At 43.3% G+C, this 15202-nt stretch overlaps 2 protein-coding genes across 6 annotated transcripts in view; one reads left to right on the forward strand and one right to left on the reverse strand.

Moving 5' to 3' along the window:
• Positions 1-266: 266 nt before the first annotated feature.
• Positions 267-4540, forward strand: COA6 (cytochrome c oxidase assembly factor 6). 3 transcript variants are annotated; one of them, XM_066611450.1, is made up of 3 exons: positions 267-350; positions 3552-3697; positions 4264-4540. In XM_066611450.1, the coding sequence occupies exons 2-3, from the start codon at positions 3554-3556 to the stop codon at positions 4357-4359; spliced, it is 240 nt and encodes a 79-aa protein (XP_066467547.1). In that variant the 5' UTR covers positions 267-350; positions 3552-3553; the 3' UTR covers positions 4360-4540. The 3 variants fall into 3 exon arrangements, with proteins under 3 accessions (XP_066467547.1, XP_066467549.1, XP_066467546.1); XM_066611452.1 differs by having other exon boundaries at positions 272-350; positions 3549-3697; XM_066611449.1 differs by having other exon boundaries at positions 288-346.
• Positions 4541-7903: 3363 nt separating this feature from the next.
• Positions 7904-15202, reverse strand: part of TARBP1 (TAR (HIV-1) RNA binding protein 1) — a 55767-nt gene continuing 48468 nt past the window's right edge. For 2 of the 3 annotated variants that reach the window (XM_066616941.1, XM_066616932.1), the window contains 4 exons: positions 14908-15096; positions 14411-14535; positions 9796-9932; positions 7904-8268 (listed from right to left, as the gene is read on the reverse strand). In XM_066616941.1, the coding sequence (XP_066473038.1) occupies positions 8109-8268; positions 9796-9932; positions 14411-14535; positions 14908-15096 (611 nt within the window). In that variant the 3' untranslated portion in view covers positions 7904-8108. Of the gene's footprint in view, positions 8269-9795; positions 9933-14410; positions 14536-14907; positions 15097-15202 lie in introns of those variants that run through there. The other variant, XR_010793857.1, reaches the window with a different exon arrangement.

Raw genomic sequence — 15202 nt, forward strand, 5'->3', positions numbered from 1 at the left:
TCACTCAGGGCCACCCAGAGGCAGCAATCACTCCTAGGCTCGTGACGTCACAGGCTCACGACGAGGGGTGTTTGGCTGGCCAGTCAGCGTCACCAAGCTCCCTCAGACGCAAGATGCCGGTGGACGTTCACCTGTCCTGTCACGTGACCCCCTGACCAGGACGGGACCCTCTTGCTTTGCTCGCGTAGAAGGGCGGTTAACGGTTGCTGAAGCATCGCCTAGCAACAAGCCCGCCCTGCAGCGTCCAAAGTGCTTGTGCGCCTGCGCGGCACTTCCGAAGGACACACTCGAGCTTCCGGTTTGCCTCTGCGAGCTCCGGAGATGCCCGAGCTCGGCCGGAAGTGCGGTGGGTAAGTGCGCGTTGCGGGGTTTCAGCGAGTGGCTGTGGAGTCCCCGCGCTGGCAAGACCCGGGCGGCAGCGGGCTTGTGGGGCGCGGCAGCCTCCCCCTCGGGCGGTGCTCCCTTCTCTCCTTGGCGGGGGAAGGCCAGAGAGCGCTGCTCTGGTCCGTCCCGCGGAAGCCGCGTGTGAGGGAGGCTGGCTGAGGCGGAGGGGGGGAGGGCTCCCTTGCATAAAGTGTGCCCACACTTACCTGGGAGTAGCCCCATTGACTCTGATGGGACTTACTTCCAAGTAGACAGGCAGAGGCTTGGGCTCTCAAGCTCTCAGTGGGCAGCACTGGGCCTAGGCAGGTCTGCTTGGAAGTAAGTCCCATTAGAGTCTGTGGGGCTTACTCCAGGTAAGTGTGGATAGGACTGCAGCCAACCTTGTTCATGCGCTGCACCCTTATAAGTGGGGGGTCCTGCACAGTGCAGGAACACAGAATCCCTGTGCCCCAAGCGCCCCTTGCAGGGTGGTTTGGCATCAGGATGCAGTCATACTGCAGAAGAATGGACTGAGTGGCCATCCCTGCATAGCTGTAGCTCACATGCTGGGACTGACTTCTTGCTTGTCACTTGTCAGAATCAGCTGTGAGATGAATGATGCTCAGTGAGTAATAGGACAAACCTTCTTTTCAGCCATAGATGCTTTCAAGGTACTTTAAAGGCTTTTGTCTCTAATCCTTCCACAATTGACGCATTGAGTGTTTAATGTAGATTATAAGCCTTTCTGTTAATGCTTCGTTTCATGCAGCTTACTGTGCCTTCGCTGCAAAATTAGCCTTAAATAGTGCACATATTCACAAATGAAGTACCAAAGATAATAATCTACTTCAGTATCTGATCAAATAATAAACTCTCAAACTATGGATAACCTGCTCAAGGACAGGGAAGCTTATCAACTGTTGCATACTACTCATTAAACATGTGGTGCGATTCGTCATTGTTTATTCTGGTACTCTAAAGTAAACAATTTCAGTTCAAGTTTGCCTGCTTCAGAATCAGAGTTGTAGTTACTATTGCTGGAACAAATGTCCATCTTAGCACTTCAGTGAATTCATCTAATAGATGGGGAAATTGTGGCAATAGGACTTTAAATGTGTAGATTACTATACCCAAAGGTATATCTCACTGGGAGCTTTATTGGAGCACCCTGCAGGATCAAGGGCATGATGAACAGAAGCAAGACCTGCTCAAAGTTTTCCACAGCATTGCTGGTGCAAGTGCTCAATGCAGAATTTACACATACTCAGTGTGAATTGCATACCCTTCAGAAACAGGAATAAAGTTTAGTTTGCCACACTTTCAGCATTCTGCCAGGCAGTGTTGAAAACTAGCTCTAGCTTTCTCCTGAAGCAGAAAACTAACAAGAAGTTTGAAGCTAGCTCATCTGAACATGTCTCCATATGGAGATGCAAGGCCAACAGGCAGCTAGTTGCCAAGTACTCACTCTACAGGAAATGAAGTGGTGTAATTTGTCAAGTTTGTATCATCCAATTAAGCTAAGAGCAGTTACACTTTGTAATTAGTATTGTATATGGAGTGGGTAGAGATGAAGAGGACATATGCTCTGCAAGGTCAAGAATACCCCCCCTTCCTGCACTATACAGGGTTGTTTCAGGAGAAAGGAAGCACTGCAGAGTTGGCTGACCAATATTCCTTCTCTAAAGCGCTGGAGATATTCTGCAATATGTTGTAGCTACTTGTACTAAGTAGGACCTACCAGTGAACTTAGCAAGACTTGCTTCCAGACAATGCATAGTTCCAGATTTTAACAGTTGTAACTTATGGAATGCCATAGGTAGTTCAAGAATATCAGTAGTGCTGCTAGTAGCAGTACAGTTTGGGTCCTTTTATTTTCGAGGGTTGCCTTCCAGAACTCATGTGGATGGCAAAAATTGCATTAAAGCAAATCCATTTAAAAAACAATGTCCCTTTGCTAGGTGGTTTAAAAACAGCCTTGCTGACCTTTGTGATGTAAGACAGAGTCATTAGGCAGACAATTCAATCCAAGCCAGCTACCCCTCTCTTCACCCTGAGCCCAGTGCTGGGAAAGAATGCAAAGTGATTATCTTTCTTTCATGTGCTGGATGGGAAGGGAGGGTTGCTTGCTGCAGGGCTCCGTGAAGCTTAGCAAAAAGTGGCATGCTCTACTTCTGGTTTTGCAGAGATGGAGCATGATCGCTCCACTTTTACTTTCTAAGCTTCCGGGAGCCCTGTGAATGATTTTTTTATTTATTCACATTTTTATACCGCCCTTCCTCCAAAGAGCTCAGAGCGGTTTACACAGCTGCTCCTCCCCTCCTTCTTGTCCTCACAACAACCCTGTGAGTAGGTGAGGCTGAGAGAAAGTGACTGGCCCAAGGTCACCCAGGAAGCTTTGTGGCTGAAGGGTGATTTGAACCTGGATCATCCAGGTCTAAGTCCACCTCCCAAACCACTACACCATCCTGGCATGCAGGGTTTCCCTCCCACTCCTGTGAGGCTGCAGGAAGCTCTGGTAAGTCCAGCCAAGCCCCTGCACCCCTTCACAGCAACGCGATCCTGTCACTGCCTTCCCTGCAAGGACTTACTGCGGGGCTCAAATTCCCTTGGAGTTTGAGAACAGCTGCCTTAGGTTATCTGGCAGGCTTTGCTAAGAGTTCCACCACCATCCAACACAAAAGGATGGCAATAAGAAACGGCCTTCTGTTGTTGCACCGCATATCTGGAACATGCTTCCAAAGGATCCACCTCTGCGGAGCAGTTCTAGTGAGGCTTAAAAACATTTCTGTTTCACATAAATTTTGAGGTGGGGGATAGGGGCTTAATGTTGTATATGCATTTTTATGCATTTTATTATTCATATGTTTTTATGTTGTGAGCTGCCTTGGGTGTCATTTGGGAAGAAAGGTGGGATATGAATTGATAAATACCAGTTATTTCATAAGTAGTGTGTAAGGAAATAGGGAAGCATTTTGCACCATTCCATGTTAAATTGTAAAAACTCAAGATATTATCAATGAATTTTAAGTTTTAACTCCAGCAAAGACATATTGGACAACACACTGTGTGCATTTCCATTTCTGTGAATGATATTGCACTTTCACTTCTGCAAATGCAAGCTCCCTTGTGCAAGATAACTTAGGATACAACCTTATTTTTATGTTTTTAAAATCTTTTGTTACTAGCAGAAATGTCAGCACCATCTATGAACGAAAGGAAGGCTTGCTGGGGAGCCCGAGATGATTACTGGAAGTGCTTAGATGAAAACATGGAAGATTCATCCAAGTGTGAAAAATTTAGGTGCTCTTTTGAAAGTGTATGTCCACAGCAGTGGGTAAGCAACACTGATTTTTCAGTATTCACATATATAAACTCATGGGAACTATATCAGGTGCAAGAGCACAGATCACACTTGTTGCCTTCAGTGTATCAAATGAGAAACACTGCCACATACCTGCAAATTGCTCAGAGAGATAAGAATTGCAATACTCTGTACATGACATTGTAAAGGCTAAAAAATGCTGTTACATGACTGCTAAAAAAATTTTCCAATTGAAGTCACAAATCCTTGAGGGCCAAATTCTATTCAGCCTTCCAGTGCTAATGCAACTGTGCCAAAAGGGCATGTACTACATCCTGTGGTGGTGTTGCAATCATGGAAACCTCCTCAAGGTAAGGGAATGTTTGTTCCCTTATCTTGGGGCTGCATTGCAGCTACATTGGCATTGGAAAGTTGGATAGGCTTGGGCCCTGAGTTACTCAAAGCTAACCAATCAAAATAAATCAGCACAGTGACAATGCTGAGATCCAAATGCTGCATCAATGTTTCTTCCTGATTTTGTTCATTAGGGCATTACCAAGCCAATCTAGTTTTCTAAAAAAAGATCTTGTTTAAAACAGGTTAAATACTTTAACAGAAGAAGAGATTATTTAAAGTACAAAGCAAAGCTGGAAGCAGGAGAATTTCAACCTTTGGAAACAACTGAGAAGTCATAGCTACTCATCAGCTTTTTAAACTACATCCATCATGGAGGAGTTTGCAGAATAAAAGCACTGTGTGCAAAAGCCACTTTGAATTAAAACACTGGTGTGATGCCTAGAATGGTGATTTGGCACTTTGTATCTCCTAATCAATAATGAATAGTGACTGACTGTAAATAAAAGATTTTCAAAGCTATAGTTGTTTTGCTATCTGACATTAATTTGAAAGCTCCAGCATGTGTTTTCTTCAAGTGTGTCATGTAAGGGTGGGGTACTTGCTTTCTCCTCATCACTCAAGGCTGCTACCACCACACAAAGTTTGAAGCAGCTGCTATGCTGTAAATCTGTTTTTTCCAAACCATGGGTCAAGACCTACTAGTGGGTCATGAACTGATTTTTGGTGGGTTGCAAAAAGTTATTGAAACATTAAAAAACTTCATAAGGTTTTGCCTGATTTGCAGGAGAAAATTGTTAGCTGGAATGCTAACCTGTGGTATGAGGTAATCTTCATAACTCCCAAATTAAAATGTCACATTTTTCCAATTTTCTCTATTAATTGGCAAGCTATAGATAACACGTGAACCCAGTTTCAGGCTTCTGTCTAACCTTGAAGTCCTTAATTGCACATGTTACCCTCCAGTTCAGGCTTCTTGATACCCTGCAATGACTGAAAAGGTTTGGGGGAACAATTCTTGAACTTCATTTTTCAGGAGATCCTAGCAAATGTCTACACATGCATAAAATACCATAAGGTCTCTAGCAGCCTCGGGAACACAGGACCCTGATTATTATTAATAAAAATATTCCTTTCTAAATCTTCTTTTGTTGATTTAAAAAGTTGGTCCTGGTGCTAAAAAGTTTGGGAAGGACTGCTGTAAATGATAATCTCAGTCCACCCTCAGAAAATTCAGAAGGTTGTGTTTTTAGTAACATTAACAAACCTGAATAGATTGCTTTAAGCAAAAACAATTTAGCTACTTCCTAAATAAAGAGCATACTAATTATTAATTGCTATAACTGTAACCACACATTGATTTAAAGCTGTTTCATTCTTTCATCAAGACCTAATTTATTTGCTACACTGTTTGCATTTGCAAACATATGCACTGTTTGCATATTTCTGGCCTAACGCTGATCAAAAAGGCTTAGGACTTTTATCAGCAGCTGGAAATGACTGAGAGCTGTGTTTTTCTGATGGCTAGTTGGCATGCTTTAAAATGCATCATGGTATCAGAAGGCTTCATAGCTCTAGAGGAAAACAGTCTGCTGATCATGGGGCTGGATAAATATATTGTGTATTTTTTAAGAAGTTGATTGGGGAGCATGGCATAACATCAGTATCTACAATGCTGATGAAACAGGACTCTTGGCATTGCTTGCCAACTTTGGCCCTTGTTGGTTGAGGTGAGCTTGGTACACCTGCATTCAAGAGGAAACAAGGACTGCATTAATGTGCTTACATGTGCAAATGCTGCTGGTACACACAAAATCAAGTTGCTAGTAGTTCCAAAATTCAGGTGGGCAAGCGAGTTCAAGGATATTGACCATCTGCAAGAACTTGGGAGTGTTAGAAGACACAAAGGTCATTCTAATTTTAGATAACTGTTGTGCTCACCCCTCTCAAGCAGAGCTTGTGTATGGCAGTATTTTCAATCTTCCTGCCTGCAAATGTCACCTCATTCAGCCAATGGATCAGGGAATTATTCAAAATCTAGATGTCATCTACAGAAGACATTTTTTGAGAAAGCTGTTCAGCTTTGAGGGAACAGCCCAAGAGTTCCAATCACAATATAGCATAAAGGATGCAGTCTTTGATGTGGCATGTGCCTGGTCTACTATTGAGCCTACAACTTTAAATAAAGCATGGATAAAATGGGACATAAATGATATTTGCAACAGGAACTTCTGAAGGAAAAGAGCCAAAAAGGAGAGCACTGCAGGAGATACTTGATGTACTTCAAAATAGTGACCTCACAAATCACCAAACTCAGTGATAATGAAATTGAACGGGGTAAACGTTGACCAAAATCTAGATGTCACAAAACCCCTGAAAGATACTGACATTATAGAAATGGTTCTCCATCCACAGATAAGTTATGTGGATAAAATAGATTCAGAGGAGGCATGCCCTAGCAATGAAACCAGTCTCTAGGGCTACTGCTGCACAGTGTCTGGAAACTTTGGTGAAGTTTGCTGAGCAGCAGTTATCTTATTATCCCCTGGGGGCTGGGGATAAGAATAGGCCCTCAGTTTGGCTGTACTTGTCGTAAGAGGCGACTAAGCAGCCACCGAGTAGATGGGACTCGTCAGCCTGGGAAGGCAGCTCATCTGAAAGAAGGAAAACTCTGATCCCAAACCTCCACTGCCTTATGGCTACATCCAGTTATGGAAAAGGCTTCAGGAGTCAACCTCGAGGCAAAATCCGGAGCCAGAGTCCCTGAGGCAGTTCATGGCTGAACACAGTCACGTTCTGGCAACTCCTGCGACGCCGCTGGAACCAACTGTATTGGCCTCTGCCTTTCCATTGAACTATTTCAGCGACTTGGAGAGGGGGGATTTGCTGCATGGGTAACAGCCTATCCTCCATACCTACTTTACCCAGGCTTCGCATACTGGAGAGGACACTCTGTTCCAGAACCAACCACCATTCAGAGCGTGACTCCATAGTCTTCCGAGACTGAAGGATGCCAACCTGAGTTATCTTATTCTGCTCAGGAAGTCATGCAGCTACACATTATCCACAACAATTTCATCAGGAAAGGCAACTGCAGTGCAGGCAGTTGCAGACAAATGTCTGCAGACAAATGTCCACAAGACGCTTCAGAAAGCTGCAGCTTTTGCCACTGGTCCAGCACCATCAACACCAGCAGGCATTGATATTGATGACACAGGCAGAAGTGGTACAGTAACTTTTACAGTGATCAAGCTAAAAGGTGCATCGATCAAGCTAAAATTACTAAAAGTTAGTAATAAGTTAGGTCATTTCATATCTTGAACATGTTTGCATGCAATGAAAAATTCATGAACCATCAGTGCAAGACCCAAATAAGCAGCACATCTGATTGACAAGTAAGCCCCATTCCCTATGAATGCCAGATAAAGCTTCGGTAATTAGAGTATCAACTCTGAGTCAGTTGCTCTGAGTCAGGTAGTTACTAGGCATAAAACAAAGTCACCTTGAAGGATCAGTGGGTGACACTGATACTGACATGGCTGTTCTTAGTCCTCACTATCATGCCATACTACAGTAAAGTACACAAAGTATTGTGCTGTAAATCTGGCAAAGATTTTAGCTTTCCAGTTCTGGGCACAAGACAGCAGCCTTGCATGACTTCATGAAAGAATCATACATCTGTTAAAACTATTGACATAATTTTATGCTTCTTTACTCAGAAGTAAATTACACTGAATCCAAGGAAAGTATGCTTAGAATTGCAACCAAAATGTTTGCATTGTTCAGATTTTATTTTAAACGAGGTTATTTTAAAAAGGGAATGTTATATTTGAAATTGAAAAGTTTCCAAGTTAAATAAAAAATCATTTTAAAAAAATTGTTCATTTTTATCCATCACATAAAACAGAATTATGCTGCATCAATAAACTAATATTGAAAGAGCATTTATTATCACTGAACAATTTTAATACAGTCATGGTTTAAGGCATTCTAAAAAAATGAAGGCATGCAAAATACAAAACCTATTTTGTGTGACGTTACTTCTTGCATTTTTATAGCACCATTGAAACAGCAGTTCTAGCATTTATCTTCATTCTTTTCCCTTGATAATCTGTTGCCTTGTGTATTCCCAAATCAGCAGAGCTCCGCTTACATGAACATTAAGTGATCGAATAACTCCTTGCTGAGGAATTTCTACACAAATGTCCAGCTGTTGAATCAAATTTGCAGGAATTCCCTCGTGTTCATTGCTAATAAAAAAACACACACATGCATCACAGAGGGACATAGTTCAGCAGGAGAGCATATCCCACTTTCAGATTTAGTCACAAGCATATCCAGGTATTATTAGTTGGATTAAGACCTGCAAGATCCAGGTTCAAATTTGTACTCAGCCACAGAGGTTCCTGGATGACCTTGGGCTAGCCCAGCCATTTCAACCACTGTGCCATGGCACAGCGGCGTGCCACAAATGGTCTGCAGATGTGTCACAGGAGTTGGGGGGGAGGGTCATTTATCAGTTGGGCCATTGGAGAATGTGAGCCCTCCTGCTGGCAGTACAGTATGCCTTATCAATTGTCAAAAGACTCATGTTGTGCCTTGACAATTTTTGTCAGTGTGCAGCAAGACAAAAAAGGTTGAAAATCACTGAGCTAGTCACTCTTAGCCTCACTTATCTCACAGGGTTGTTGTGAAGACAAAAAAAGGGGACGAACTATGTACATCACCCTGAGCTTCTTGGAGGAAGAGTGGTATAAAAAATGAAAAAATAAACAGGGGCCTGCTTTTGAAGAACTGCTGACAGTACCAGGTTAAAAAGGCTGATGGTCTCTGTATAAGGTAGATTCATCTGTTCATAGTGACCTGAATCTGAAATTTTTATTGCCAGGCCACTGCCCAAAGTAGTGAAATGTGCTTCTGTTTCTGCCTCACTAGTTCTCATTGCCAAGAGAATCAAGGAGCTGTTAGGTTTAAAACACAGTTGGTATCTAGCTGAGGCAAATGCCGTAGCAAGTGGAGCTCTAGCCGAATATGCAGTTGTTTTCAATGTGTACTTCTTTGGATCATCGTCTTAATGTCTATGGGGATATCATCCACTCAAGTATGATCAAATGAACTGCATATAACAGCCTACGTTCATTAGCATGGCATAGAAATTCATGTTTAAACAAACTTTCCTGGTTGACTTTTCTCACACATCCTAGTCCTGGGAATTTTAATTGGCCTTTGGCTCGAGGGAGAGAAATCTTCACGTAGTGCAGAACCATCAATTGGACTCATTAGTAGGGTCAGAAACAGTCAAAGACATGAGAAGATAAAGGCAAAAAGAGACAAGTGGTGGTATCCAGGTGGAACAAGTGACACCAGGGACAGAAGAATAAAGATTTCACAAAGTTCACTGAAGACCACTGACTGCTAAGGAACTCCAGCCTCAAAAGACTGAGCTGAGCGAGCCTAGTGCTGGCCCCACTAGGTGTATGCCTGTGAATATGATTGGATCAGGATGAAACTACCATACAGAATGCATTGCAGACTAATAATGTAACCCATTTTATGTTTTTCCTAGAATCACATAAAATATTTGAAGTCAGTATAGTTGTCTGCATTCTTTCATTTTCAAACAGCAGCTAAAATCCCCTCAATAAGATCCCAAATTTGGGTTGAACTAGGGCCTGATCACCTCTGATTCAACCTGGGTCAACAGCTCCTCTCAGCTTCCTCTACAAAACAGGTATTTGGAAAGTACACTCAAGTATAAGATTTATTTTTCTATTTACCCCAGCAACAACAGGCATTTTTCTGGGAAGCAATATTCTGTTAGATCACAACTTTTAGCTGTTTGCTCCACGCCTACTATGGTGTAGCCTTCCATTTTTTTCTGCTCCAAATATTCAACAAGCTGAAATGGTTTCACCTACACATTAAAGAAAAATAAGGTTAAAATAGACTAATTTTTCAATACATAACCCTCTAATATATTACAAAACCAGTGATACTATTCTAAACAATTGGATACCGATTTTAACTAATCAAAAGGTTAATGATCTATAGACCAATATTATTTTTGATACGACTGATCAAGCCGCACCTCAAGTAAAAACGTCTTGTCTAATGGGAACGTTAACAAGTACTGCTGCCTGTTGCATCATACCAAGGGTCACTTAGTTCAATATCCTGTATCTATCAGTGGCTAGTCCTATGTCCACAAGTAAGATATGAAAGCAACAGCCCTCCTGCATTTGTCCCCTTACACAACACACACCCAGCTACTAGCATTTAGACCTAAACTGCCTCTGAAGAAAAAACAGCCACTAATAGCCACTGGTAGAACCGTCTTCCGAATTTGTCCAACTCTTTGAAAACCTGTCTAAGCTAGCAGTCCTCACTACACCTTCTGAATAGAATATTGAAATAATATTTTCAGAATGAAGCTACAAACACTATTTCAATGTGTAATGGAAGATCAGAAGAACATCAGGTGGATGATGTGGTGTTGACAGTGATCCCATGTTTTGACAGCTGGCTGACTGCTCTGCTAAGGGCAGGGCTGGCTCCACAGCTGTAATCAATCAAAGCCAATGGAGACCTGGATGGACACCTGAGCTTCATTTGACCTTGATGGGACTGTGAATGAGCTAACAAGGTAGTTCACAGCTGAGCTGCATTTTGGATAATGGGACATCCAAGGATAAAAGGCAGCTTCAGAAGGAGCAAAGCCCAGACCTAGGCTACCTGACCAGACGGTACCCTGACCCAGACCTACAGAACACGGATGGACCAGGACCTACTAGAGGAGACACTCTGCTGGAAAGGACACAGAGGAAGGGACTCTGCTGCAGTGGACTGCTACGGGAAGGATTGGATTGGGAAGACTGGACTGTGCTTTGGAGACTAGTTTGGACTTGGACCTTTACCCACTTAGTGGAGTTTTGGGGAGGGGGAAGCCTCTGAACAAGAGGAATTGCAGGGAGTGTCTGTGTTTATAGAAATAAATTTGGTTAGTTGCTACAGATAAGGAGTTCTGTGTTTATTCCTTTGCACACCATAGCTGTTGTTTCTAGAGATAAGGACGTATTAATTAGCCAAAAAGTGGGCATTAGAAGGGAGTTGGAATATTTGGATGGGACAAATTGGTGTAGTCAGCAGGATAAGACAAATTGGGACGGGACACAATGTGAATTTTTAAAATGGACTACAAGTTCAGTACAAACACATACACTTAAAAAAATGGTTAGTTCCAATTTATAACCAGTTCTAAAAAAACTGAATCCACCTGAGCACAGAGATCAGAAGTAGATGGACAGTCCAATCCTATGCTATCCGCTGACGCCATGGTACAGTACTAGCACTGAAATGGCTGCTGTTGTATCCTGTAGAATCAACAAGCCAGATGGAGGTCTTCTTGGGGTAAGGGATCATTGCCCCTGCAACCCCTATGGGCCTACTAAAATCTGCACCATCTCAATAGCTGATGCAGATTTGAGTAGCCCATCAGAGTTTTCATGCAGGGGGGGGCAGGATTCAGCAGCAGTCTGCCACCATGTCCACCCCCACCCAGGCCTGAACCACCTCCAGGCCACCCTCCTCCTGCCCAGAAATGCCTTCCTGCTGCTTAGCAGAATACTCACCCAGTGGCATATCTGCCCAGGGGCAAACCTGACCTTGAGCGCCAACTGCAGGGGGGTGCCAGAGCATGCACTTCAGTTGCTTCCCCAGTCAGGAAGCAACTGGAGCACATGTACCCTCTCAGCAGCCAGTCAGGCAAAATCGCCTGGCTGGCTGCCGAGAGCACCCTCATTCTCTAACTGCTTCCTGAATGGGAAGCAACTGAAGAACATATACCCTCTGAGCAACCAATCAGACGAAATCACCCGACCAACTGTTAAGAGCACATGGAGAACCCTGAAAATGACATCATGATGCTGCATGGTGTCATGACATCATGACATTGTTGCCCTGGGCGCAAAAAGCCCTGGGTACACGTCTGTACTCACCACGCTGGTCTTCACTGCTGTGGGTTCCTGACGGGCTGCCAACTGGCGCAGAGGCCCAGTGCCTTATGACACATTTGCAACAGCCATTTCCAGGGCAGCACAGTACTGCCCCAGCATAAGACTTGGCCCTTAGATATGAGACCATGCTTAGTTTCCCACCATTGTCATTAACACAGTGGGGGAAAACAAGACAGGGACATTTCAGTTGTGGTGCTGTGTTTGTAGAACACCCTCCTAAAAGGGTGTGTGGCTGCCAGCCTTTTGGCATGCAGTAAAAATAGAGGTGTTGCAACAGACCTTAGGGCTTATGTCTGTTGATTTGAAATGGTTTCAAACTGTGCTTTAGATCAATGTGTAGTTTTAACATTAATCTTTTTGTTCTGCAATTTTTAATAATAATAATAAACAGGTATTTATATACCGCCTTTCTTGGTCTTTATTCAAGACTTTATTCAAGGCGGTTTACATAGGCAGGCTGATTAAATCCCCGTAGGGATTTTTACAATTGAAAGAAGGTTCTATCTTTCAAGAACCACAACAGTCCAGGTGTTTCACTCTGATCTGGTTTCACATTCTGGCCTCCTTCTCCCACGCTCAGAGCAGATGGAATCGCTCGGCTTCAGCTTGTCAGCTGCTTCAAGGTCGCACGGTGCCGGTGGCCTCGAACTGGCGACCTTGTGGATGTTATCTTCAGGCAGTCGGAGGCTCTACCCTCTAGACCAGACCTCCTGCCTTTTAGTGTTTTACAATTGTCAGATCTGTTTTTATTTATTCTATTATGAATTGTTTTGAGTATCCTCTTAATTAAAAAGTGGATTCTAAATTCTTAGAAAAAGAAGGTGCAAAAGAGAGCAACTAAGATGATTACGGGGCTGGGGCACCTTCCTTATGAGGAAAGGCTACGGCGTTTGGGCCTCTTCAGCCTAGAAAAGAGACGCTTGAGGGGGGACATGATTGAGACATACAAAATTATGCAGGGGATGGACAGAGTGGATAGGGAGATGCTCTTTACACTCTCACATAATACCAGAACCAGGGGACATCCACTAAAATTGAGTGTTGGGCGGGTTAGGACAGACAAAAGAAAATATTTCTTTACTCAGCGCGTGGTCGGTCTGTGGAACTCCTTGCCACAGGATGTGGTGCTGGCGTCTAGCCTAGACGCCTTTAAAAGGGGATTGGATGAGTTTCTGGAGGAAAAATCCATTATGGGGTACAAGCCATGATGTGTATGCGCAACCTCCTGATTTTAGGAATGGGTTAAGTCAGAATGCCAGATGTAGGGGAGAGCACCAGGATGAGGTCTCTTGTTATCTGGTGTGCTCCCTGGGGCATTTGGTGGGCCGCTGTGAGATACAGGAAGCTGGACTAGATGGGCCTATGGCCTGATCCAATGGGGCTGTTCTTATGTTCTTATGTAGAAGTTTATAAAACTTGTTAAAAATAAAACTTGGCATCTAGTTCCAATACTACCATAGCACATACCATCTTACAAACATTACAGTACCTCATCTGTAATGGTTGTAGGATGGTATGGGCTATGGTAGTATCACCAGTACATCACCTGGAAATGAACATCACAAATTAATAATCTTTAATTAAACCTTCATTAAAATTTGTTTTAAAAGCCTCAGCATAACCAAGTCAAAGTTGAGCAATTTTCATCCCATTGATTGCAATGTGAGTTAAGCACATGCTTAAGAGCCTAATCCTGAGCTCAGCACTCCAGCTTTCCACCAGATCACTGTTGCAAACATGCCGTAAGGCACATCTGCGAGGTTTAACGCTGGGCCAGCGCCTACGCTAGCCCGGCGCTGGGCTAACATCAGGCGGGCACCTGTCTTCCGCTGCTCGACAGTCTCATGGACCGCAGAGCCACTGCACAGTAAGCGGGGGCAAGGAGGAGGTGTTCTGGGGAGGGAGGAGGAACGGGGAGGGTGGGCGGGGGACAAAGAGAGGGCGGGTAGAAGGCGTGCCGGGGGGAGGGAGCAGGGAGGCAGGAGGCCCATTGTGGGACTGCTTCCCTTACCCGGGAGAAGGGGAGGAGAGGGGACGAAGGCAGGCTGAGGCATGCAGGTTGCGGCGGCAGCCGTTCTTGGCACCGTTGCAGCTCCGCGCCCCAGGCAGCTCAGGATTGGGCTGTGAGTCTTCCACTAAAATTAATTAGATGTGAAAGTCTACTTTGGCTAGACTATGCCTCAAATTAGTTAACAAGTTATAGAAAAGGGATGGTAGAAGCAGCAGGTTAATATGTAACGACATTAACATAAACATTTATTTTAGTGCTGTAAATACCAATTTGGGATGCCAGTTAATGAAAATGGCAGGCAGACCTTTAAATTCTACATAGAACTAAATTACATTCATGTGATGGATAATTAAAATACTCATTACCCACCTCAACAAGGGAAAGCCACTGTTCAGCAGAAACACTGAGGTACTGAAACTGCTTGTCATTTATGTAATGAAGGCTGCCAACAATTAGAGCAGACACCCCAAATATTTCACATGTACGACACAAGCCTAGAAATAAGCAGAGCAGTGTCAACATTAAGTCTGCTTCGTTAAGTGACTAGAAGACTTCAATGCTGGTGCAAGGGAAGACGAGAATCACAATGGGCACACAAATAAGCAGTTCTGTTGGGCTGTTACCCAAACACACCCGCATCTCTCACTATTACCCTTGAGATCTTGAAGTATGTATACATATCTGACAATAGAGTTCTGCAAACATTTCAGTACTCTAAGTAGCTAGCCCATATGTTAAACATACAAGTACTTATTTCCATCTGAAAGTCTTAAAATATTTTCTAGGTTAAATACAAAAATACACTTTTTAAAAGATACTACAACTTAAAAATAAGTATTAGTTGTATAAAGTGGGTAAGATCGTACCTCCCAAATTGGTAGGTTTATCAATGAGTGAAGCCACCACTATCAGTTTGCTGTTTGATTTACCAAGCTTCGTAGCCCGATCCTGCAACACAAGCTCATCCAAATCAGAAGAATTTTCCTTCCAAGGGATAATCTTTTTTTGAACATCTGTCCACTGTTTTTGGTTACCTTGCTCAGCTGAATTCAAACCTGGAAAACACCGTTTAGTTATCTGAATACAACAAACAATATATTGAAAATCCAATCAGGTTAGAATTTAAGTTATTAGAGATATATATACTCTTCATGCTAAATT

The sequence above is a fragment of the Tiliqua scincoides genome, chromosome 1 (assembly GCF_035046505.1).
Source record: "Tiliqua scincoides isolate rTilSci1 chromosome 1, rTilSci1.hap2, whole genome shotgun sequence".
Taxonomy (NCBI): Eukaryota; Metazoa; Chordata; class Lepidosauria; order Squamata; family Scincidae; genus Tiliqua; species Tiliqua scincoides.